Consider the following 26,708-nt stretch of genomic DNA (forward strand, 5'->3'; position numbering starts at 1 on the left):
CAAACTTTAAAGAGTTAGAAAGTCACGTCAAAGAGAACACTCGTTTCTACATGGGACTTTTATATTTATTCACAAGTGTCTCTATGAGGGCTTTTATTTTGAAGTGTAGTGTTCCTCCGGCTCAGACTCCGGTTATCAGCTGCGACCATGCCGACAGTCAGCGTGAAGAGAGATCTGCTTTTTGAAGCTCTGGGACAAACATACAGTAATATTTATCATTTATCTGTTTAATAAACTTAGCGTTATTAGGAATCTGATGTTAATGGGGAAAATTGTCTCATTGTGTGTAAGAGATTATGTCAACATCCTTTGAAATCATGGCGGAATTTCTTAATTAAACAAATTACACTTGATATGCCATCTTTCATGGTTTTAACTTATTTCATCATTACTTTATGAATTCATATGGAGACTCAAAATTCATTTTTAATTACATATGACTCCAGTGTGTCGCAGCGATTGCATCAGATTCAAAGTATACACATATTCCACTGCATTTACCTAAGATTTGTCTCGTATTTAATATATATAAAGTATTTAAGTCTGTTACTGCTTGTATACTGTGATATTCTATGTCATATAATGTTTTTTATTCGTCCATTTGAGAAGCTGATATGTCAAACTGGAAGCTCACTGATGACGACATCACAATGCGACTCGGGATTTATGCTTTATTATTTTGTTCTATGTCTGATTTAGCTGATGAAGAGTTTGATGAACTGTGCTTCGAGTTTGGCCTCGAGCTGGACGAAATCGTAAGTATGAAGTTGTTGGTTTACAAACTAAGCATATAAGAAATGACAGACCCTTGTTATAGCAAAATTGAACTAATAGTTGTACCTAATATTATTATGTTCATATTAAAAAATTAAAAAATAAATAAAAAATCTATATAAATTTATATATAGGTTGTTATTGTGATTTCATATACAGTATATCAAAAAGTATGCATAAATGTATGAAGTACTCTAATATTAAATATTTACAGTATGATATATATATTTATATATATATATATATATATATATATATATATATATATATATATATATATATACACACACACGCACGCACGCACGCACACACGTATGTATGTGTGTTTAATATGTCATTACAGAAATTTGACTCGTTTTTTAAACACATTTACAATAATAATAATAAATGATGGTAACATGATGCACAGTAGTACAGTGTAATTACTATATATACACACATGTATGTGTGTTTAATATGTCATTATAGAAAATTTAATTGTTTTACACACATTTACAGTAATAATAAACATTTTATCTATATGTAAAGAAAAATACATAATTAAACAGTTAAAAATAAAATAAAAGTGGTAATAATAATAATAATAAAAATGTTGTTACTGAAAAATGTTCACATTTATTATTTTGTTTTATATATACACACACACATTCATATAAAATATTACCATTTATTATTTACACAATATGAATTTATATACATTTATTATCAATAAAATTCATTCATTCATTCATTCTCATTCGGCTTAGTCTCTTTATTCATCCGGGGTCACCACAGCGAAATAAACCTCCAACTTATCTAGGATATGTTTTACACAGTAGATGCCCTTCCAGCTGCAACCCGGTACTGGGAAACAACTATACACACTCATACACTGCGGCCAATTTAGTTTATTCAATTCACCTATAGCGCATGTGTTTGCACTGTGGAGGAAACCGGAGCACCCGGAGAAAACCGATGCCAACACGGGGAGAACATGCAAACTCCACACAGAAATGCCAACTGACCCAGCCGGGACTCGAACCAGCGACCTCTCCTGCTGTTAGGTGACAGTGCTAACCACTGAGCCACCATGTCACCATCAATAAAATTGTTAATAGTAATATAGTACCATATGATTTACTTTTTTTATTACCAATAATACAAATAAATTAAACTCTTTTACAAGGAAGACTTAGCCAAAGTAACGGCCATATAGTAAAACAATTATAAAATACAACAACACCATGTAACAGCATTTCATCAATCCTCTCAACAATCACATGCTTCCTATACCACTCTCTTTATAATGCTTTTAAATTCACATATATATCAAATAGTTGTACTAAAATTCCAGAAATGCGTGTTATTTTCAGTCAGTGTTTTTGAAAAATCCATTATTTTGTCTCTCACGTGTAGACCTCAGAGAAGGACATTATAAGCCGTGAGCAGGGAGATGATAAAGCAGAAGGAGCGTCTGATGTTGTGCTCTATAAAATCGACGTTCCAGCAAACCGCTATGATCTGCTGTGCCTGGAGGGTCTCGTCAGGGGTCTGCAGGTCTTCAAGGACAAGTAAGACCTGTTTGAGCTTCTGTGATTTGTCAGATGCTGTTATGCATTTAATATGAACATGTTTTATTGGACTGTCGCACTTTTTAATGAGTACAGAAGTGTTTTGTGAAGTAAACTCACTTAAAGGGGACCTAATAAGCCCCTTTTTACTAGAGGTAAAATAAGTCTCTGATGTCCCTAGAGTGTCTATTTGAAGTGGCTCGAACCAGCGACTTCTTGCTGTGAGGTAATCGCGCTTCCCACTGCGCCACCGTCCCACCCCAGACCGTTTTTATTAAGTGTTATTATATAAAATAGACTTAATACATTTATACCATTAGAGGCTGGCTATATTCACATTAAATGTAAATTTTGGGACTGTTTCGAAGCACACTAGCTTATACAGTGGGTATAGCGCATGTATACTAACTATTGCCGGAGTATGTACGGGAACTGTCATATCATAAAATATGCTGATGATTTGGTGATTGTGAGTCTCCTCCACGATCAGGATTTGGGGCATGGTCCTGTTGTGGAGGAATTTACTTCCTGTTGTGATAGATTTTCTCTCCAGTTGAATGTAAATAAAACAAAAGACATGGTGATAGATTACAGGAAGGCTACTCCTACCCCCAGCATAACAAATATTAAAGGCTTGGACGTTGAAATTGTAGACACATAAATATTTAGGGGTTGTTATTGACAATATGTTGACATTTCAACCTAACATTCAGGCTGTCTATAAAAAAAAGTTCAACAAAGATGTTTTTTTCTGAGGAAACTGAGATCGTTTCAGGTTTGCACCTCTATAATGACATTGTTTTATAAACAATTTACTGAATCGGTTTTATCTTTCTGCATTGTAGCTTGGTACGGTAATCTGAGTGTGTCAAACAAGTACAGGTTGAGTAGTCTGGTGAAGGTGGCAGGCAAGATCATTGGTTTTAACCAAACTGGTCCAACAGTAATTTACCATAGTAGTGTTTTAAAGAGAGCTCAGGGTATCCTATGCACTCTGGATCACCCGTTGTACTCTGTGTTTCAGCTGTTGTCATCAGGACGTCGCTTTAGAGTTTCTATTTGCAGGACAAATAGAGTTAGAAACTCTTTCATAATGGTGGTCATTATATGAGTCCAGGTGGGAGGGAGATGCACCTTCAATATGATGTATTGGATGTTGTGGGGTAATATTTTAATAATGTGTACATGGAACTTCGCCTGTGTTACAGCACCTTGCTGCAATTTTAGTTTCCCTAAACCGGATAATAAAGTTGAGTCTGTTTGAGATATCCTGTAAGACTAATATAATGATAATAACATCTAAAGAACTTTGTTTTCATTTCACGGGACATTAAACATATATTCAGCCAAGTTTTGCCAGGATATGCTTTAGTTTTTAAATCATATAGTAACATTAAATTAACAATAATTAACAAATCTTATCTAAAGTATCTAATGCCTATTTGTTTGTAGTTTTTAATGTATTTATTGTTATTGTTTTCAAATATATACATTGTGTTGCCGACATGGCATTCAGTAAAATATATGACGTGATATGCATTTAATATGTGGCTGTTTTGTAGGATGGAAGCTCCTCGGTATAAGCGTGTGAGTCCAGCGGATGGAGGGGAGCCTCAGCGGCTGCTCATAACAGAGGAGGTTATTATCAGTGTCATATTACAGCTCGGAGGAAATTAATTACATTGATTTTGTGAGAGCAAGAAAGCATCAGCCGTATTGAGGAATGGAGAGTGATGATTGATTTGTATGTAATGGTTGTGGTGCTGATATTTGATCGTACTTGTGTTTCTGTAGACGGCATCTGTGAGGCCGTTCGCTGTAGCTGCAGTACTGCGCAACATTACATTCACCCAGGAGCGTTACGACAGCTTCATAGAGCTGCAGGAGAAACTGCACCAGAACATCTGCAGGTAAACGCACAGACAGGCATGCGTTATTTTGATTGACGCTGTTACAACCCGCTCATTTGAGTCGCAACATAAGAGATCAACCCACAAATTAGCATTAATGCAAATTATTTGTTATAAACAAAACTAATAGAAAAACAATCAGTTAAAGCAACAAATAAATGTTTAGGGAACAAAATAAACAAAACATTAACTACATGATTTAAATGATGTAAAATACAACAAAAGAGTCAATGAAATGGTAGGTATTGACATGAGGATTCCTAACAGAACTCCAACTAACCCAACAACCCGTATATACACATTTACACATCCAATTATTATGATTCGTAATGCAGTCATCCAATCAGAATCTGCCGCATTCTCCGAATAAGATCTGGAGACTTTTATTTATTGTATTTCAAATGTACTGGTGTGCACAAAACAAAATTTTGTAGTGTCGGCTCTGCAGTTTTGATAAAGAATAACACTGAACAATAGATAAACAATATAAACAATAATCAAATGCTTAGCAGCTGACTGATGGTCTATATAGTCAAGTCAATCTGTAGTGCAAATGGCTGAGAATAGGTTTTTAGGGTGAGACTGAAAATGTGCAGTAAAGCAAAAAACAGTACACAAAAAGTGGCCATTATGTCACACATGACAAAAAATGTATATAATTAGTATTGTCATGATTTTTTTCTCACCAGGAAAAGGACGCTGGTTGCAATAGGAACTCATGATTTGGACACAATCTCCGGTCCGTTCACCTACACAGCCAAAGCACCCGGTGAAATCCGCTTCAAACCACTCAATCAGAGCCAAGAGTTCACCGCCACTGAGCTCATGAGTCTCTATAAGGTGACATCTGGTTGGCTGTTGAGGCTAAATCCGCATTAACGCCTTACTTACATATATATATATAAATATACATTTATATATATATATATAAATATACATTTATTTATATATATATATATATATATATATATATATATATATATATATATATATATATATATATATATATATATATATATATATATAACAAAGGTATATGATATTCAGATGTGTAATGAATATGTTTAATGTCATATAGTCTGACAGTCACCTGAGGCACTACCTTCACATCATCGAGAATGAGCCTCTCTACCCGATTATATATGACAGTAATGGCATCGTCTTGTCCATGCCTCCTATCATCAATGGTGAGTTAAATACACTGATTAAATTCATGATCATTTTTTCCACCTCTTGTCATCCAAGATGGTAATTTCTTCCTTTTCTTCAGTCAAAAAAGAAATTGAGGTTTTAAGGGAAAACGTGCAAGATTTTTCTTAATATACTGTGGACTTCTATGGTGTTAGATGATTTTTTCAATGCAGCTTCAAAGGACTTTCTGAGATCACAGTGGAGAAATCCAATCTTACATAGCAAAAGTCCATAATGTTATTATAATAGTAATATTTTCTCAAATTTAAAAGTGTATACCTTTTAATCACAATATCCATCCATCCATCCATCCATTCATCCATCCATCCATCTATCTATCTAAATAAAAAAAAATATAATAAAACATTTTATTTTTAATTAATCAATTTATTTATATTTAGAAAAAACAATCATTTTGCCAGGTAAGACCTCTATTCCTAGCTGGATTACTGAAGCTGCTCTAAAACTGCAATTTGGATGTTAAGTCTTTATTCAGGGAAAGACCCTGCTTGTTTTCCTCAACCTTAATTTAGTTTAGTAATGAATATCCTGGATGACAAGGAGGTGATTAAATTATCAGGAAACCTTAGGTGAACTTATTCTTAAATCCTTCTGCAAATAATTATGCTGGATTTAAAGCATTATTTAATAAGCATATTATATTTCTATACTTCAGGGAACCACAGCAGAATCTCATTAAACACAAAGAATGTTTTCATTGAGTGCACGGCTACAGACCTCACAAAGGTAAACCGCTTCACTGACACCAAACATAAGATCAGATTTTCTTCAGGTCAAGTATATTTTCTAATAATGCAATATAGAATAAAGTTTAGAAGATTTGGGTTGTAAGATATATAATATATATTATATTTTTTGTTCAGCGTGGATGTACAGTAAATTGTACAAAAGTTGCAGTAAATACATTTATAATGGCTCAAAAAAAAAAGTCAGTTTTGAAGAAAGTTCCTTTTCATCAAACAATCCTGACAAAGAAATCAAAGATCAAAGCATCATAATAGACTGATTTCTGAATGAATACGTGGAACTGGAATGATGCAGAAAATGTATCCCTGCGTCATCAGAATAAATGGCTCTATTAAATATGATTGCATTGGAAAACAGAATTTCTGAGGGTACATGTATTGTAATCATAGGCGGAGCTTGTGTAAGGCTGGGGAAGGCTTAGCCTCCCCCTGGCCAGAGACCACGGAGAGAGCAGCAAAGAAAAAAATGCATTGAAAACATGTAAGGCGTAATATGCATGTAATTTAATGTTGATGATTGACACAACACTTTAGCTATTGTAAGTTTGTCAATCAAATTTCAAGTCCCCCTTCGCACAAAAATGGAACTGTCCAACCCCGCACGTTGCACTGATGAGCGCTGTTTATTACTGGAGTTAGCAGCTGCTCTAAAAAAAAACAAACCAAAAGTGCTGGCCAGCGGACTATTCTGATTTGCTGGTCAAGGACAGAAGTAATAAAATGACAAATGAGTATTACTAGAGGGGTATAATAATATATTACACTGGTTTAAAGGGCACATAGTTTACCTCTTTTTTATGATTTAATATTAATATTATGGTTCTTCTGAGTGTGCCAGTTTAGCTTCAGTTCAAAACACAATTCAGATTTTTTTATTATAATGTGTTAAAAAGTGTCATGTTGGGGGCGTGTCCACAGTTCGCTGATTTATGGGTGTGTTGCTTCACATGTAAATTAGTTTCGGCTTCCCGCCAACGTAACAAGGGGGCGGAGCCATGAGCTCACCCGCTCTGCGTTTCCAACAGAGTCTGACAGGCAGACGGAGAAGGAGAGAGAGGATCCGCATTCAGTCGTACATGTACGACTCTGACACAGACCAAGCAGAGAGTACAAAATCATTTGTGTCTTTGTACAGTTTTACAGCCAACTGTGTGCTAGTTTCAAGTGCCGAGCTTGTACACAGAAACTAATAACCACGCACACTGAATTAACTGACTGAGGCACGGGATGCGCTGCTCGAAGCCGCGACACGGCACACCAGACACTCTCTGTGGCGCGGCAGATACATGAAGTGTCCCGAATCGTCGCGCCACGCATTTTTGAATTCTAAACATAGGTTTCTGCAGCGGTCCGCGGCGCCCAGCCGTCGACTTGAGTGTACCCTGATAGAAACCTGTTTAGAATTCTAAAACGCATGCTAGTTAAGATCACAGGGAGCTTCTGGGATCGCGAGAAATGCAAACGGCTGAAGTATAAGGTAGACTCAATGAGAAGTACACATGTTTGCAAACCTACCTAAAGGTACAAGCAATAACTCCGATTAGAGCCATAATGTGCAGAATATTGATCTTGTGTTGAGCCCAATGAGCCTTGCATCTAAAAATAGAGCTAGCGTGTTCCTTTAGTGATATTGCTTCGACTCACGCTGAAAATGGCGGACGTGAATAAACAAACTGAGGATATGATGACGCGCCTGTCAATCAATATTGGTGGGCGGGGGGACCGCACTCCTACGTAAAGTTGCGGTCGATTTGAAAACCGCTCCAATTGGTCCACCGTTTTTATGTTGTTAAATTGAAAAAAAAAAGCACTGGGTGTGCTTATATCACCCCAATATGACAGTCTATACACCATACATGCATATATGTCTGTCCAAACAGCTTGAAAAGTAGATTTTTTACCATAGGTGCCCTTTAACTTGTTTTCAGCATTAAATGAAATTGGTAGTTTCATTGTAACGTAGTCAGGCCTATAGTGTAGTAATCGTGTTTAGGCAATCGTTTGAAGTTTTACATTTTAAAGGTCAAATATTAATTGCTGAATTACAAGTTCGGTTTTCGTTTGGCCTCATGAAAAAGAGAATAATTTTGTATTTTCAGGGCCGGCGCGTCCAGAGGCTACCTAGGTGAAAGAATAGTGAGGGCTGCGTCCTCTCTAATATTAAATAATAATAATAATAATAATAATTGTTATTTTTATTATTGGTAATGGTAATAAAAGCAACAAGGAGTAATAATTTCATTTGAAACTGCATTTAATAAATAAGTATTTAACAATTTTTATATTTAATAAATGCCGTCTTGATGAACAGAATATTTTAAATCGATTTTTAAATAAAAGTAATAATAACAAATAATAAATAAACTGACCCCAAACTTTTGACCGGTAGTGTAGATCAGTGGGTGAGTTTAATAAAATAATTTAATGTGCTTGATTTTGTTAAAACCTCTTGTTGGTCGGTCACAAGTCTTTTTTAACGCATTAAAGGGCAGCGCATATATTAGCCTTACCCTGGAGTTTGTTCATCCTCCGCCTATGATTGTAATCTTTACTCTGTAGCTGAATAATATGTTGTTATTCAGCTACAGGATGCATTTAAATGTGTCAAATGTAATGTGTGTGTGTTTGCAGGCAAAGATCACGCTGGACATGATAGTGACCATGTTTAGTGAATATTGTGAGGAGCCCTTCACGTGAGTGTCACTGTCAATATTGCCTTTTCTAGCATGATAGTTTACTCAAGTGTGCGTTTGTCATGATGTTTTTCTCTGTGTTCAGGGTTGAGGAGGCAAAGGTTGTTTATCCTGATGGCAGAATGTGTGTTTATCCTGTAAGTATACACTCAGTTACTTGACTAACACAATGAAAGTAATGAATGTAAGTTTATATGACAAAAGCAGTTCACCCAAAAAATGAAAATTACCCCATAATTTACTCCTTCACAAGCCATTATTAGTTTATATGGCTTTTTCTGTCAGACTAACACAGTTGCAGTAGATTTAGATTTGTGAGCTATTGCTTTAAGCTCTGTTGATTATGATCATGTAAATAATGCAACTTTTATTATTTATACATGAGTGGATTCTGTTAGCAAAATGTAAAAGCATTGTTTACATTTAAAAATGCAACCCAAGGGAACTACTTTAGTTGCACACAAGCAGAATTTTAGCTAGAGAGGTATGTAACATGTAAGTGGTGTAAAGATATATCTAAATATGCTATATAAACGGTCTTCAGAAATGTAGGCTTCAAAAGATTTGAAGTAAGTTGTTGTGTAAGCACTCTTAAAGACTATTTTGTAACATGCATTTGACTCAGTTTTTGTAGATATGCATTTTGGCTCAGTGGTTAGCACTGTTGCATCACAGCAAGAAGGCTGCTGGTTCGAGTCCCAGCTTGGCCAGTTGGCATTTCTGTGTGAAGTTTGCATGTTCTTCCTGTGTTGGCGTGGGTTTCCTCCGGATGCTCCAGTTTCCCCCACAGTCCAAACACATGCGCTACAGGTGAATTCAATAAGCTAAATTGGCCTAAATTGAGTGTGTGTGTGAAGAAGTGTATGGATAATTCCCAGTACTGCGTTACTGCTGGAACGGCAATCCGCTGCGAATAGTTGACTGTTCATTCCACTGTGGTGACCCAGGATAACTAAGGGACTAAGCCGAAGGAAAATGAATGAATTACATTTTTTCCAAATATTCCAAAAAATAATCAGCATTGCGTTTTATAATAATTAGAATAACAAATGTTTCCTGAAAAATTATTACATTTTAAAGTAGTTTTTTTCTATTTAAATTTTTTATTTTATTTAGTTCATTCCCTTACAAAAATGTTCATTTATTTCTTTTATAAACTATGTTGAAATCAAATGTTTAATTAGTTAATATTTCAAAAGTTATTTAATTAGTTCGATTTTAAATGTTTTTACTGTCACTTTTAATCAGTTTAACGCATCACTGTTTATTAAAATATAAATAAAGAAAATGATGTGAATGAATCAAAGCAGATTTCTAGCGCACACTATTATAGCAGTAAAATATGCATCGGAGCAAGTCTCTGACAGTGTAATAAGGCTTAACATTATAGCGTAGCCTTTGTCTTTTGTGCGTATTGTTGTTATGAATAACTTCACATGAATTTGTGTGCTGATAGCGTATGCATTACCTCTGCACTAAAATACCTGTTATTGCATTCTTTAGTAGTACGTGCAGTGATCAACGTGTTGACTGCATTCATTTAGCAGAAAATTGCTAATGTTGCATCAATAATGAAATGATTGTTGACAGTGCATTTGTTTTGCACTAAAATTAGTCATTGATAATGTTGTATTGGTTTTGCAACATGTTCTGAGCTGTCAAACAGCATGTGTGTATATATACCCTGCAAATAAATCGCAATTTGTGGCATGTTGCAAAACATTTACATCTGATGTTTTATTTATTTCGTCACCAATGACTTGTCAACGCTGACTACACTTTGATAACATGAGTGAACATCCAAAAATCTCAAAACAAAAAAATTCAACCTCTAATATATAACTTTACAATTTTTATTTCAGATCAAAATAAAAAAACTACTCTAATATTTTTTTAAAAAGTAACTAATTTAAAAGTAACTGCTTTCTATTTTAATTTATTTTGAAATGTAGTGTATTAAATTGCATTACATAGTTTATTACATTTTCATGGATTCCTAATACAAAATTGAAATCAATTGAAAATATTTTTAATTTGTTAAAATTGCAAATGAACAGAAGTTATATATTTTAGATTTAGATTATAACTGTTTTTCTGTCAAGTTTAATTAGTTTAATGTATTCTTGTTTATTAAAAGTGTGTGTGTGTGTGTGTGTGTGTGTGTGTGTGTGTGTGTGTGTGTGTGTGTGTGTGTATGTATGTATGTATGTATGTATGCATGCGTGTGTGTGTGTATGCATGTATATTTATTTATTTATTTATTTACACACACACATACAGTTGAAGTCAGAATTATTAGCCCCCTTGTTTATTTTTTTCCCCCCAATTTCTGTTTAACGGAGAGATTTTTTTTCAACACATTTCTAAACATGATTTTAATATCAGTTTTAATAACTGATTTATTTTATCTTTGCCATGATGACAGTAAATAATATTAGACTAGATATTTCTGAAGACACTTCTATACAGCTTAAAGTGACATTTAAAGGCTTAACTATGTTAATTAGGTTAACTAGGCAGGTTAGGATAATTAGGAAAGTTTTTTGTATAATGACGGTTTGTTTTGTAGACTATCGAAACAAAATAGCTTAAAGGGGCTAATAATATTGACCTTAAAATGGTTCATAAAAAATTAAAAATTAAAAACATTTTATTCTAGCTGAAATAAAACAAATAAGACTTTCTCCAGAAGAAAAGATATTATATTAGACATACTGTGAAAATTTCCTTGCTCTGTTTAAAATTATTGTTTTATAGGACAACAGAAAGATAATGAAGACAGCAGAAGTTAGAACTATTTAGCCTGACCTGTTTACTGTAACAAAATATTTTAAATGTTTCTCAAAATAAAATATACTGTGTTTAAAGAGGAAAAAAGTTAGTATGCGTGCGTGTGTGTGTGTATATATATATATATATATATATATATATATATATATATATATATATATATATAAATAAATAAATAAATAAATATCCTAGACTTCCAGTTTTTAAATATTTACATTTTGCTACATTACGATCAATAATAAAAGGTAATTATAAAATATAATTATATAATGTAAAAAATTCTGTGTATATATTGTCTTTAAAGAACAAATCATATAATAAATAAATGATAAATTAAACATTTTTTAAATTATTTTGTTTTTTTCTGTCATTAGGAGCTGGCGTACAGGACGGAGACTCTGTCTGGGGAGTTCATCAACAAAAAAGTTGGCATCAAGTGAGCACATTTTGACATCTCATTAAATGCTCATTCTCATGTTCAGTCAGTATATTAAACATCTGTATTTGTTTTGTTTTTCTCAGTGAATCTGCAGAAGGCATCGCTCAGCTACTGACCCGCATGTGTCTGAGATCAGAGGTCAGCGGTGAGGACGGTCAGATCCAGGTGGAGATCCCACCCACTCGCTCTGATGTGATCCATGCATGCGACATCATGGAAGACGCAGCCATCGCGTATGGCTTCAACAACATCGTCAGGAGCACGCCGCGCACTTACACCGTAGCCAATCAGGTTCGACAGCAACATTCAATCCGACCAATCAAAAAGCTTTAAACTCAAGTTCTACCAATAATAGAAATTCTGTCATCAGTGAGTGTGTTTATGTGCATAGACTTACTCTTTATTATGAATAAGATGCATTGTGTAAGTTTGACATCCAGTGGGTGAACTACAATGTAACCTGCTTACGTTCATAATATTTATATTATTTGCTAATTAATAACCTCATGTGGAATATCTGCGACTCATTTCAGAGTCTGTTACTTTCCAGCGATGGTCACATTTCGGTCACGAGTGAATGCTTTGAGAGCTTTCCTGACTGAATGAATGAAATATATGGTTTTCCACCAAAGAAATATAATTGGCTAAACTGGCATTGGGCAGGTTAAAAGAACGAAAACAAAGACAGACGTTCCAGCACGTAACTCACATGTTCAAAGCAGAATATCTGACTTCAGCATTGTTTTTCAGATAAACAAGAATGTTCACTTGGCATGTTTCTTAAATACCTGCAAACATATTATGGTATTTTTATGCTTTACAAGAGTAAAAACTTACATACAGCACCTTTAAGAAGCTGATAATGCGGAAGGTCATGTGCCGATTAATCAATAAATCGTTAAACGATTAATCATGATTGATCACATCCACTTGCTGTTTTTTTTCCCAATTAAAACGCAGAAAAAGATATTTTGCAAAATGATTTAAACCAAGAGCCAGTAGCTGGGTTTACATCCTAACAAAAAGCAAATCTTTCAAAGTTTGTAAAAAAGGTAATTAAGAAATAAATAAGTTGTTAGAGCAGCCTCTAGTAGTATTGGTAACCTAGCAACCAATAGTAAACCAGGCAACCACAATAAAGACAGCTGATTTGGTCATGTGGGTCAAAGAGCTCAGAATGACCAAGAGGCGACACTCAATAGAACGTTCCATTGCAACAGCCCCGTGATTCCACCATTTTGGAGTGAAAGCGATCGGCCGTCCATTGAATCTCGTTCCTATCCCGATGGCAAGCAGCTGCTTTTTTATTTATTTATTTAAAAAGCGCATTAAGATTATATTACTGAGATATAACCTGAAAGACGACAATACAACACTTACTATCACAATCATCAGCACTTTTAATAGTTTATTTTACAGACTTATAATATGCTGCTGATCTATTAAAATTTTCATTCCAAAATGGCTGCTTTATATCGGATATCACTCAGCCAGTGGAGATCGCTGAAACTAATAACCCAGGTTACTGGCAAATTAAAAGTCCTATTAGCATGCTTCGGCATATACCCTATTTAGCACCGGTACCAATAAAGTACTGAGTTTCGATACCCATCCCTACTCATCTCTCATGTGATACTTCAAAATATGCATCAACACAGAGTGAAACCCAGCAACTGACTATAGTATTTTTATTCTTCAATTATCTTCCTTTGTGTTCAACAGAAGAGAGAAACTCAAAAGTTTTAAACAATTTGAGGGTGGATAAATAGTCAGAAGATGTTCCTTTCTGGGTGAACTGTCTATAGTGTTGCTTAAATCATATCTCTATAAAAACATTGCATTTCTGAGAGTGCCTTACACAGGTGAGTGGACTTGACAAATCACCTGTAGAAACACTCTTCTCTCTATATGCATCACACACTTTACTTAAACTCAAGGCTCAATAGGAAAAACAATGTTTACCTGTGAATGTACCACAAATCATGTTGCACAACTAACTTTTTCAAACTTGTATAGCTCTTTTGCACAATGTCTTGCACAATATTGTTCCGTCTCATGTAAAAGTACTTGTATAGTATGTGGTAGGTTACGTATATAGTTAATTACAGTATAGATATTAGATTACTGCTATACTATTATAGATATACCGTATGCTACTATATACTGTGGTATATTAGTTATGTACTATGTTTTTCTCTTCTACTATGTTTTTCTCTTCTTTTTAACTCTTTTATAACACATTTTATCAGCTTTTATTTTATTTTATTTTTATTCTGTTTGTTTTTATTTCTCTTATAATTGTTTCTTTTATTCCTGTTTATGTAAAGCACTTTGAATTGCCACTGTGTATGAAATGTGCTATATAAATAAACTTGCCTTGCCTTGCCTTATGTTAAACCCAGTGTTTTTTAAAATTATGATTGTTTATTTTTGTAGAACCATGAGACCTTCGGGACACAACATTTCTTTCCACTCTATGTCCACTTGACTTGACTAAATGTGTGCTTTTTTTGTTTTGCAGCTCCCTGTAAATAAACTGACAGAATTACTGAGGCAAGACCTTGCAGCCGCTGGCTTTACTGAAGCTCTAACATTCGCTCTGGTAGGAAATCATATATTACTGATGCTGTGAAAAACAGAGTGCTTTTGTTTATGTGTACAAACACAAGGACATTTTAACAAAACCTTTTGTTTTTTGCCTATGCATTTTTTGTCGTCTCTGTAGTGCTCGCAAGAAGATATTGCTGATAAACTCAGGAAAAACATAGCAGAAATCGGAGCAGTCCATATCTCAAACCCGAAGACCGCAGAGTTTCAGGTAACATCTACAAACCAAATCTGATTGGCATTTCTCACTTTTGTCCACTAGTGGGTGCTCTTCAGTTAAAAATAAACTGTTAAAGGGATAGTTCACCCCAAAATTAATTCTGTCATCATTTAATAACCCTTTACTTGTTTCAAACCTCTTTAAAATTCTTTCTTCTGTCAAGGACAAACAATATTTAGAAAAAAAAAATGGAAGCCATTGACCTCCTTAGTATTTATTTTTCCTACTATTTGAGTCAATGGTTACTAAAGCTTACTTTAGTGGGTGACTAAAGGTTACTTTAGCTTTCTAAATATTCTTTAAAATATCTTATTTTGTGTTTAGCCAGGTTTATAACCAGTAAATTTGAATTTTTGGGTGAACTATCCCTTAAATGATCAGTAAATGAGAGACCAACTCACCCATTCTGACCTCTAGGTGGCGCGTACCTGTCTTCTTCCTGGCCTACTGAAAACAGTCGCTGCCAACAGAAAGATGCCGCTTCCTCTCAAACTGTTTGAGATTTCAGACGTCGTCCTGAAGGATGAAACAAAAGGTGTGTTTGCCATCTTCATCTGTTTTTGTGGATCTTAAAAATGAGACATTTAAAAAGACTGTCCTAAAAATATTGAGAAATAACACTTTTTTATTTTTACTTTAAGGATTGATGCAAAAATAAATGTTGATGATGTTTTCTTTAATGTCTTTAACGTGCTGCAATTTAAGAAAACACATACAAAAATATCAGCAAATTAAGAAAAGATCTTCATCTGTTTGACAGCACACGTGTTGCAAAGTCTCACAACGCACACACATTTTTAAAAAACGTGCTGCATTTCACACATCGCAAACAATTTTTTCCACAGCATTTTCAAATAGCTCTGAACACAATGGAAAAGTTTAAAGGGGACCCTAAAATGTGACGGACCTGGCTATTTAGGCTAATAAAACAAAAGACGAGGTTAATCAGGATGATAAAATAAACAAACAATAAAAACTCACTTTTCAAAGATCACCTACAACTTCACTGAGCAACAGTCACGGCACATAGGCTTTAGGGTCCCCTTGAAACATTTCCCTTTGTGTTCCACAAGTATGTGAAAATTAAGTGTGCCACACGCCTGCTTTAGAGTGAAGGTCTCGGCCGTTAGATCGCCCCCTGGGGGCTGGCTGCAGTACAAGTCATAAAGGCCACCTCCTGCGTGTTAATGAACGAGACTTGAGCCCATATAAAAAAATTAATTACACTTACAATAAAATGTCTCGAAAGATTGTTCTGGTCAATTAAGGCACTGGTTATCATGCTAATATTGGTGCAGATCTTCATTTTTGTAAAGAGTATGTTTTAAGCAGTAATTTAATGCTGGGTGTGTCATCGTGACTGACAGTTCTGATTGACATGTTCTCAAAGCAGACGTCGGAGCTTCGGAAGGAGACTGAAGTGTTATTATTCCATTTCTGTGTTATTTTACAATGATAAAATGAGTTCAGCAGTAAACTATAGTTTCTGACATATAGGCTCTGGTGGAACACTGTTTATTTGGTAAGGTCAGGGCTTTATCGGGCTTTATTAGTTTGCTGATACACGGCCAACCACCCAGATAGCAAAATACACTCGGGCAAGTTCCGGCTAGATTCTCGCCTGCCGGAGACTTACCCCTCAGCCCGACTCCGTCTGCTGTACCTACCGAGTCAATTGGGCCAGATGCGGTGGCCGTTAGCGTGCTGACGCTGCCGCATCCAAGCCGAAATCGGCCCACAAGTAATGTGCGCTGTGCCCCGGAGCTGGCGCGATAAAATTTTTGTTATATAAAACCTCACCTTTGTTAGCGCTATTACAAACATTTGTGTTGATATAACAGCAAAAAAAAGGCTACTATGTAAACGCAATGTGTAGGCACTGCGTTTAACCTTTGAATAAAGGGGGGTGGGGGGGTTGATTTGATGTACAAGCGTTTGGCTAGAAGCTTGATTCCGCAGCTACTCCTCTGGCTCCATCACGCAGTACTTCTGCTCATGCCCAGACTCCAATTTCAGCATGTCTTTTGCGACAGTTTGTGCCAATCATGAGACATTTGCCTTCAACTCGTTCAATGGGAAATGGCGCTGTCGAGTCGTCCATATTTTATCCAGTCATTGGTGAAAATGCATCGCGTTTTTTTATATAAAAATGTGTTTGCGTTGTGAGGAATTGCTGTCAAACGGATGAAGATATTTTTGTAATTGCACGTGTTTCTTTTTTTTAATTGCAGCACATTAAGCTCTCTCGGCCACCATACTCCAATCTAAATTTCAAGATTTTTGTTTTGACAATAGCCTATAGACAAAAAGGTCAACAAACAGTTATCATGCCATTCAAAGGGTTAAACTTATAGAATGTATCATTTTGACTTTAATATGTTGTTAATTTTATTCACCACCAGATAGTTTGTCACATGTAGCGCATGCTAATTAACGCTATCTGAATTCCTGCAACTTTCAGATGTAGGAGCTCGTAACAACCGGCGTCTCTGTGCCATTTACTACAACAAGAGTCCAGGTTTCGAGGTCATCCATGGGCTTCTGGATCGGGTCATGCAGCTTCTGGATGTCAAACCAGGCCGTGATCAAGGATACCACATCCAGGCGGCAGAAGGTGAGGAAGAAAAGCTCAAAGTCCGCATAATGATGATGATGTTCTTCCTCTGATCCTCATAGAGAGATCACCGTGTGCATCTGTTTATTGAGCTTATGAGTCATATTCAAAGATTAATTTTGACTTGTTAATATTTAACAGCGTGCAGTAGGTCAACAGAACGTTAACAGGAAGTGTTTGAGCTCTTTTATTGCTGGACAGTCAGATCCTGTTTTCCTCATTTTTATTTCCACGTAATGGACGGATGAAGCTTAAAAGCACAATATGTAAACATTTTTAATTAAATATTCAAAAATATACTAGAAGAGTGTTATATAATTTGCTGACTTGCACAAATTATCCCAATTTTTTTTTTAAAGAATATTCAAATTCAGAGAAATTAGCTTTTTTTTTTAAACTAGTGTAGTATTTAAAGGGTCACGAAACACCACAACACATTTTTTGAGATGTTGACAGTCATATATGTGTCCCACACTTTTAAAAACACTATTAGGACACAGATATTTCACTAAAAAGTGAAAATTGGTTGTTTTTGCGTTATTTCCAGCAAATTCGTTCTTCCGGTTTGAAATTATTTTTGAAGCTGCGTCACGGCGATTAAATCCTTGCGTGTAATCCAGCGTGGAGACTGGATGTCTGTACCTGTAAGTACATCGGTACGTCTCTGAGTGTGCACCATTATTCATGAGAAAGACTTGGTTCGAACCAATCAGCGCACTATTGTGTAAGCGGTGCAACTTCATTAATATGCATGATAGCTTCGAAGACTTTTTACCTGTTACAGTGTTCTGACGGCAGAGAGACGCCACGATGTGTTGCCAAAACAAGTGGAAGAACAAGAATTTGGAGACATGGATCGTCAGTGTTTTGTTTATTAAATGTGCTGCAGCGAAGTTTTTGTTTTCATTTTCCCACGATGAGAGCGCAGTTAGACTCACGTATGGATTACAGTGCACACGACACGCGACAAAAATATGTTTGTAAGGAACATTTTTTTACCCAAGAGCTTTTCGCATCTGGAAATGGTTCGAATCTCGACAGATTTGGTAAGTACGTGTGATCGGTGTTCTTTGTTTGTTTATTCAGATAGCAAAGTTAGTTCCTATCGTCAGCAGTACTCTTTCAGTTTTTAAAGACATATCTTAGTCAAAATGATTTAGTTACTAAGTTTACAGTATGTTAATATCACTATAATATTGTACTATAATATTGTAGACCGAAAGATCCGCTGTAAATGCTGCTCTCCGAATGTAAACACCTTAATCTAACTATTATCGTCGTGTAGGATTTTCACTGCATTTTGTGACAGGATAGTATACACGCATGGCTTTCTGACGCTACCTAGCGAGTGAATCTAAATAACAGAGAAATGCAAAGGGTTTTTTTCTCCCATTCGCTGTGCGCTATCAAACATTCCACTAAAACTACACTTCCAGCAGATCATCCTCGCATCCAATATCTTGTGTGTCACGGGGGGCATGCATGAAATGTTCCTGGATGAAAGTGAAAGTGCCGAACTGCAGTTAAGTCGAAAAATTTATAATTTGGCAAATACTTCGATTACTGATGTTCACGTAAAAGGGCCTTTAAAGGTCCATGAACCCCTCCGTCTCAGCAGAGTGTTTTCACACCTCTAGTTTGAAAAATAGTCAGGAAAGTGGGTGAATCCAGCTTTGTTTTGGTGGGAGTGTCGAGTGGCAAAAGAGGGAAGGGTTTGCATAAAAAGGGGAGTTTCAGTACATGCATTACAGCTGATTTGCACACCGACAACACAAACACAGACGCAGAGGAGATAGACAGCGAATCGAGGAGCAGCATTTACAGTGGTTCTGAGAGCTGTGTGGAAGTGGAGGATTTTCAGTCCAAAATATTGTAGTGATATTACTGTAAACTTACTAACTAAATTGTTTTGACTAAGGTATGTCTTTAAAAACTGAAAAAGTACTGCTGGCGATACGAACAAACATTGTAGAGACAAGACAATCAACACCAACTGAAATTGCGTCTTTTTTAAAAGTAGACGAGTGGCAAATCTGGATTTCACCATTACCAGATGCGAAAAGCTCTCAGGTATTATTTTTGTAATGTGTTAGCAGACCACTGTAATCCACACATGTTGGAACTATGAAAACAAAACCTTCGTTGTGGCACATTTACCAATCACAAACCAATTTTCAATTGTTTGCTAAATATATGTGTTATTAGCAACGTGGGACACATATATATGACTGTCAACATCTCCAAAAATGTGTTTTGGTGTTTCGTGACCCTTTAAGACAAATAAGTATTAAGTCTAGTCTTAAAGCTGGTGCTTGTCTTATTGATGGTGGTAAGGTGTTCCAAAGCCGGAGAGCCACAATGTACAATCTCCCCTACATTTAGGTCTTGATTTAAGGATGCAAAGCAGATCCTGATTGGAGGACCGAAGGGATCTGGTAGGCTGGTACAATGCCATTAGCTCAGGAAGGTAAACTGTAGTCATACTGTTTAGAGTAGGCCTGTCACAATAATCAATACATGGACTTATCGCACAACACATGGACATGACCTGATAATTTTTGGTGATGCAATATATATCGCTCATACATAAAAACCAAAGCTAGCAACATTTTAACTGATTGCTCAACATCTCTATCTCTATTGCAGGTGTCAGTATGGTTAAACGCTTTAGTATTTACTATAAAATTACTATAGTATATTTTCCTGTGGGTGTCTGATGAGTGAAAATAGATCTGGTAGCAGATATCGCGGCCTCTGGTACTGTTTACCTTGCAGTTTTTTGTTAACATTTATTATAATTTATTTAGAATCTGCATTTTCACATTGTGATGCCTGATTATTAAACTGTTAAAATGACTATAATTAAATAAAATATTCTTAAGAGTAAAATATAATGTATTTTTTTGCATTGTAGTGATATTACAGTGTCATTCTGGCATTATATAATGAGTGGCATAAAATGGAATTAAAACGATAATAATATGGTTTATCGCAATATATTTTGGTGCAATATATCGTATAACAAAAAAATAGATATCGTGACAGGCCTACAAACTCTAAAATGAACAGGCAGCCAGCATAAAAAATATGTAAGTGAGTAATATGCTCCCTCTTTTATGGCCCGTTTCCACTGAGTGGTACAGTACGGGTCACCTTTATCAGGCTTGCGTTTCCACTGCTAAAAGGGTACCAATGGTACTCTTTTGATGAGCGTGGTGTACGACAGAAAGTTTCAGTCAAAGTCAATTTTCGAGAAAATGTCTACAGTAAAGCTGTAAGGGTCGTTCCATATCATATGAGCAGCACTTCTCACAAAACAGATGCTTTATACACATAAATACTTGTGTACAAATGTTTATTACTAACTTTTCTATGAACATAATTTGATCATAACTGCAGATCAATGACAGTGGACTACTGTAACGTCTGCAATTATAAAATAAATAAATAAATAAATAAATGTGACAAATATGAACACATACAGACCTTTACAGTCTCTGATAAGTTACCAATTACAAATAAACTACACACAACATACATTTAGTCCTTATTTGGGTTCAAAATCAACACTAAATATAACCCACAATAAGTGCAAACCTCTCATCTGTATGTTTATTCTTCAGCAGCACATGTAACCTCTGTTAGAGCCATCATACAGAGTTCATAATAGTCCAAAAGATGATGATAATAGTTAAACATGGCAGTTTGTTCATGTTTGCTGAAAAAATAATTTGCTCCTTTGTTTTTTTCCGGCTTCTCCGCGTCTCCTAATGCGTGACTCTCGCGTTTGTCAGTTTCTGAAAGGATCAGGTTTCAAAAGCACTTCAGTAATCAGCCACACGTTATTATCATCACCTCAAGAAGTTTGTTACTTCAAATATAGACGTGCATGCAAGCAAGAAAGCCTTCACGCTTCAGACTGGCTCGTAAAAAACTACGGGGCACAGGGAAGAATCTGTTCTTCTTCGTGGCTTTGTGGCTGTTTATCAAGATGACGAAAAGGTTTGTTTGAGCTCGCGTCGACCATGGCTCAATATTATATGTATATATTATTACAGCTTAATCTCTCGGCTGTGTATTCCTGTTTTCATTCTGGCTTGTTGTGCGAGCTAATGACGTATCTCTCTAAACCAATAGCGTCAACTGCGCATCTAGCTCCGACTTTTGGTACCCTTGGTACCCTTTGCAAAGGGTGACCAAAAAGTGGTATGGTACGGTTAAGTTTGGTACGCCTTTTGACAGTGGAAACGACCATAAAAGCGTACTGAACCGAACCGAACAATACCTCTCAGTGGAAACTGGCCATTGGTCCTAGTCAGTAGACAGGCCACTGCTATTTTGGACAAGTTGTAGCCTGTTAAGAGGTGACTGGCTAATCCCAAAGTAAAGTGAGTTTCAATAGTCCAGCCAAGATCAAATAAAAACATGTCAAACCTTTTCGAAGTCTTTAAATAAAAGAAAGGACTTTGCTTTGCTTTAGAAAGCAACCATAGTTGGAAAATGCAAGTTCTTATAACTGAGTTTATTTGATGGTTAAACTTTAGGCCATCATCAAAAATAAATACCCGTTTAAATACCATTTTAACCCAGGTCTAAATTTGGGAAGATTGTGAGATCAGATGGGCTGAAAAAAATGTGTTCAGTTTTCCCCTCAGCAGTCTATCGATTCAATCAATCAATTATCCGTTCAATCAAGGTCGATTTTTCAGTCATTCTATGGATCATTCCCCTCCACACAGTTCTATTAATCACCTCTTCTTTGAGTTCGTGCATGCTCATGTTGGTATCCGACTTAACAGTATCGAGCTAACGAGTTCTTGGGCGGCCTTTCCTCCTACTTCCGCTGACCATTCCCAGCATGACTGCCTTCTCAAGTGAATTGCTACGCCTTATCTGATCTGTAATCTGATTGAATTTATTTTTACATTTTTTTTCATGAGTTATTTAAATAAGTTATGCTTGTGTAAACGATATCATATCGAATAACGATAAAATCTGTTAATAACAATGACAAGCTATGGACTTTTTTACTCTATGTTGATCACAGAGCCAATCACACAGCAGAAATGTGCAACAATGGAAATCTGAAATTGTTGTTCAGATTCATATACGAGATGTACAGAATTTTCAGCCACCAAAAATGTATTGGCAGAAAATGTTATGGCAATTTTATGCCTGTTCAATGGACCCTCTAATTTTTGTTGCTTCAGTAATTGGTGGGGTACTCTTTTAAATCTGGAAGCATTAACAACTGATATCGAAATGTATACTGTTATCATTCAATATGAAAAATAATTTTGCCATATCGCCCAGCCCTAGCTTGTATACATTTATAAACAGCACAGATCTATAAAAAACATTGAACAGACCTTACATGAAATTTGTCAATTTATGATTTACAGTAGTAGTATAATAGATTGATAGTATTGTTTGAGTAACTATTAAGTATTATTATTCTGTACTACTGATGACATGATGGCTAACTTAAAAACTTCCATGTTTTCCATAATCATTTTTAGACGTCAAAATACCAGCTTTTTAACTTCAGAAGTGTTCAGAAAGTAATAGTTAGCTGAATTACCCTGATTTTCATTTAAAACACAATTAAAACCTTTGTTATTCTGACCAATTGTCATTCTCTGGAAAGTAAAAAAATACCCTACATTTTATTTTGAAGATTAGGACACCTTTATGGGATAAAACAATTATTAACACCTAGTAAATGTTAAGAATTATAAGGTGTATATACGTAGCTTTGTATATAATGTTTAAATCACTTCTGTAATTCAAATTCAGTGCAGACAACAAAATTTAAAGGGCACCTATGGTAAAAAATCTACTTTTCAAGCTGTTTAGACAGACATATATGCATGTATAGTGTATAGACCGTCATATTGGGGTGATATAAGCACACCCAGTGCTTTTTTTTCAATTTAACAACATAAAAAACGGTGGACCAATTGGAGCGGTTTTCAAACCGACCGCATCTTTACGTAGGAGAGCGGTCCCCCCGCCCACCAATATTGATTGACAGGCGCGTCATCATATCCTCAGTTTGTTGATTCACGTCCGCCATTTTTAGCGCGAGTCGAAGCAATAATTAAAGGAACACGCTAGCTCTATTTTTAGATGCAAGGCTCAATGGGCTCAACACAAGAGCAATATTCTCCACATTATCGCTCTAATCGGAATTATTGGTTGTATCTTTAGGTAGGTTTGCAAACATGTGTACTTCTCATTGAGTCACCTTGTACTTCAGCCGTTTGCATTTCTCGCGATCCCAGAAGCTCCCTGTGATCTTAACTAGCATGCGTTTTAGAATTCTAAACATAGATTTCTATCAGGGTACACTCAAGTCGACGGCTGGGCGCCGTGGACCGCTGCAGAAACCTATGTTTAGAATTCAAAAATGCGTGGCGCGACGATTCAGGACACTTCATGTTTTTGCCGCGCAACAGAGAGTGTTAGGTGTGCCGTGTCGCGGCTTTGAGCGGCGCATCCGGTGCCTCAGTCAAAGTTAATTCAGTGTACGTGGTTATTAGTCTCGGTGTACAAGCTCGGCACTTGAAACTAGCACACAGTTGGCTGTAAAACTGTACAAAGACACAAATGATTTTGTACTCTCTGCTTGGTCTGAGTCCGAGCCGTACATGTACGTCTGAATGCGGATCCTCTCAGTCTGCCTGTCTGCCTCTGTTGCAAACCCAACGTAACGGGGGCGGAAGCCGAAACTAATTTACATGTGAAGCAACACACCCCTAAATCAGCGAACTGTGGACACGCCCCCAACATGACACTTTTTAACACATTATAATAAAAAAATCTGAATTGTGTTTTAAACTGAACCTAAACTGGCACACTCAGAAGAACCATAATATTAATATTAAATCATAAAAAAGAGGTAAACTATGTGCCCTTTAACACCTAATGTTTTTTTATGAATGACACTAAAACAGCCCTTTCTTCTAAAGAATAAAATACATTTTTAATCACTTTAATTTTTCTTACAGATTCAACCTTCTTCCCTGGTCGCTGTGCTGAGATCTTTTCATCAGGCAAGAATATCGGGCACCTCGGGGTCCTGCACCCTGATGTCATCAGTCGCTTTGAGCTCACGATGCCCTGCTCCGCCATAGACATCGATATTGAGCCCTTCCTGTGAGGGCATAATGAAGATCCAATTAGCCACGCCCTATCAATTAGCTCCTCCCCCTACATACAGAGTACCACCCACTTCTGTCTTCAAGAGAATGAGTTCTAGTTACAACGGCATGTGTTTCTGTATGTTCAGAAGATAAGTCACTGTTTTAAGCAATATTAAACATCAAGACTGAATCCTTGTGTCCAATTCATATACTGACATGGAAATAAATAAATGAATACGGTTGAGTAAACCAACAAATGTCTATATTTGTCAGCTTTTTCTCAAGCAGTGTCCTCCAAAGTGACATGCTTTAACATAGGGCAGTGTTTCTCAACCACGTTCCTGGAGGACCACCAGCTCTGCACATTTCCCTGTCTCCTTAACCAAACACACCTGATTCAGATGATCAGCTCATTAGCAGAGACTTAAAGACCTGTAATTGGTGTGACAGACGAAGGAGACATCCAAAACATGCAGTGTTGGTGGTCCTCCAGGAACGTGGTTGAGAAACACTAACATAGAAATAAAGCATTTATTTAATTTGAGGGAAAATAAGATTAAATATTGATGTTGTTATCGAATATTATTTCACGGCTGTCTGGAATACTTTATTCTGATTGGTCAGTCATGCAAGATATATTATTCTCAGATAACAACCACTGAATAACGTATGCTCATCTGGGAACTTCGAATCAACTTGACCGTCTGTAAATCCGTTCACATTTATGTACTTACAACCACATGTGCATCTGTTCGTCTGTCATGTCATCTTGTGAATAAATAATACATACGTATATGCTTTATATAGGTGGTTTAGTTTCTTTCAGCTTTGCGTTTTTGACGTTTGGCACCATCTTGTGACTGAATAATGTACAGGTTAGCGTATACTCCAACTGTTTTCATTTGTCAGCTTTGTGTTTTTGACTGTTAGGCGCCATCTTATGTCTGAATGATGTGCAGGTTAGTGTATACTCCATCAGCTGTTTTCTTTTGTAAGCTTTGTGTTTTTGACTGTTTGGCGCCATCTTGTGACTGAATTATGGGCAGGTTACTGTTTACTCCATCAGCTGTTTTCATTTCTGTCAGCTTTGTGTTTAATTTTAGAATTAATAAACTATTATGGCTCAGAACAATGTTGTGTTAAGTAGCCGTGTAGTATGTCAGATAAAGTACATCCAGGACAGTTGTTTTTGCAGAATAAAGCCCTTCGGTTTTATACGTCAGGCTTCATTTCGCGATAAAGTCCTGGATGTCAGGCTTCATTTCGCGATAAAGTCCTGGATGGACTTTATCCCTAACATAAAGCCAGACAGGAAGAAGGATGTACTTTATCCAGCTTATTACTTGGCCAACAGGTTCCTAATTAGTGTTAGGTAGTAGCTATGCATTTGCTAGAAATATTCAAGTTTGGGAAGTTGCTTACATTTTACAATTTAGTGGTGAGTTGACAGAGCATTGACGGATAGCACTTTTAATTTAATGAATACAGTGAACAATTTTTAAAGGTAGATTTTCTTGACTATTACGACAGAATGAGATTACAGTTCCTAGCATATTAGAAAATACCTCAAGTAAGAGAAACATTGAGCTTTAAATAGAAAAATTATCAAAAGTATCTCTTCTTTTTTTATTTTATTTTTTTAACAAAATACTTATCGTCAAATCTGATTCAATGAATTATGCTAAGCTAACCCTGCTGAAAAATCCAGCTTAAACCAGCCTAGGCTGGTTGGCTGGTTTTAGCTGGTTGACCAGCCTGGTTTTAGAGGGGTATTGGCCATGTCCAGGCTGGTAAATGACCAGCTAAAACAATCTAAATCCAGCTTGACCAGCCTGGTTTAAGCTGGACATTGCTGGTTTTGTCTGGGCTCCCAGCCTGGCTGAGCTGGTCATCTCCCAGCCTGACCAACTAGGACCAGGCTGGAAATGGCTGGAAACCAGCCTGGAAATGGCCAAAAACCCCTCTAAAACCAGCCAACCAGCCTAGGCTGGTTTAAGATGGATTTTTC

The 26,708-nt window shown here is 36.1% G+C and overlaps 1 protein-coding gene across 1 annotated transcript; it reads left to right on the forward strand.

Moving 5' to 3' along the window:
* Nucleotides 1-105: 105 nt before the first annotated feature.
* farsb (phenylalanyl-tRNA synthetase subunit beta) lies at nt 106-25,502 on the forward strand. The gene is made up of 17 exons (XM_056473949.1): nt 106-205; nt 700-755; nt 2,170-2,324; nt 3,887-3,962; nt 4,119-4,234; nt 4,924-5,074; nt 5,313-5,421; nt 6,102-6,172; nt 8,824-8,885; nt 8,971-9,022; nt 12,050-12,111; nt 12,198-12,405; nt 14,636-14,716; nt 14,840-14,932; nt 15,359-15,476; nt 17,403-17,555; nt 24,566-25,502. The coding sequence occupies exons 1-17, from the start codon at nt 148-150 to the stop codon at nt 24,715-24,717; spliced, it is 1,773 nt and encodes a 590-aa protein (XP_056329924.1). The 5' UTR covers nt 106-147; the 3' UTR covers nt 24,718-25,502.
* Nucleotides 25,503-26,708: the final 1,206 nt, after the last annotated feature.

The sequence above is a fragment of the Danio aesculapii genome, chromosome 15 (assembly GCF_903798145.1).
Source record: "Danio aesculapii chromosome 15, fDanAes4.1, whole genome shotgun sequence".
In the NCBI taxonomy this organism is placed as follows: domain Eukaryota; kingdom Metazoa; phylum Chordata; class Actinopteri; order Cypriniformes; family Danionidae; genus Danio; species Danio aesculapii.

Coding starts and splice junctions, on each gene's coding strand:
- farsb (XM_056473949.1), top strand. CDS start 148: ATGCCGACAGTCAGCGTGAAGAGAGATCTGCTTTTTGAAGCTCTGGGA. Junction 3,963..4,118: donor GGCTGCTCATAACAGAGGAG/GTTATTATCAGT, acceptor GTGTTTCTGTAG/ACGGCATCTGTGAGGCCGTT. Junction 12,112..12,197: donor AACAAAAAAGTTGGCATCAA/GTGAGCACATTT, acceptor TGTTTTTCTCAG/TGAATCTGCAGAAGGCATCG.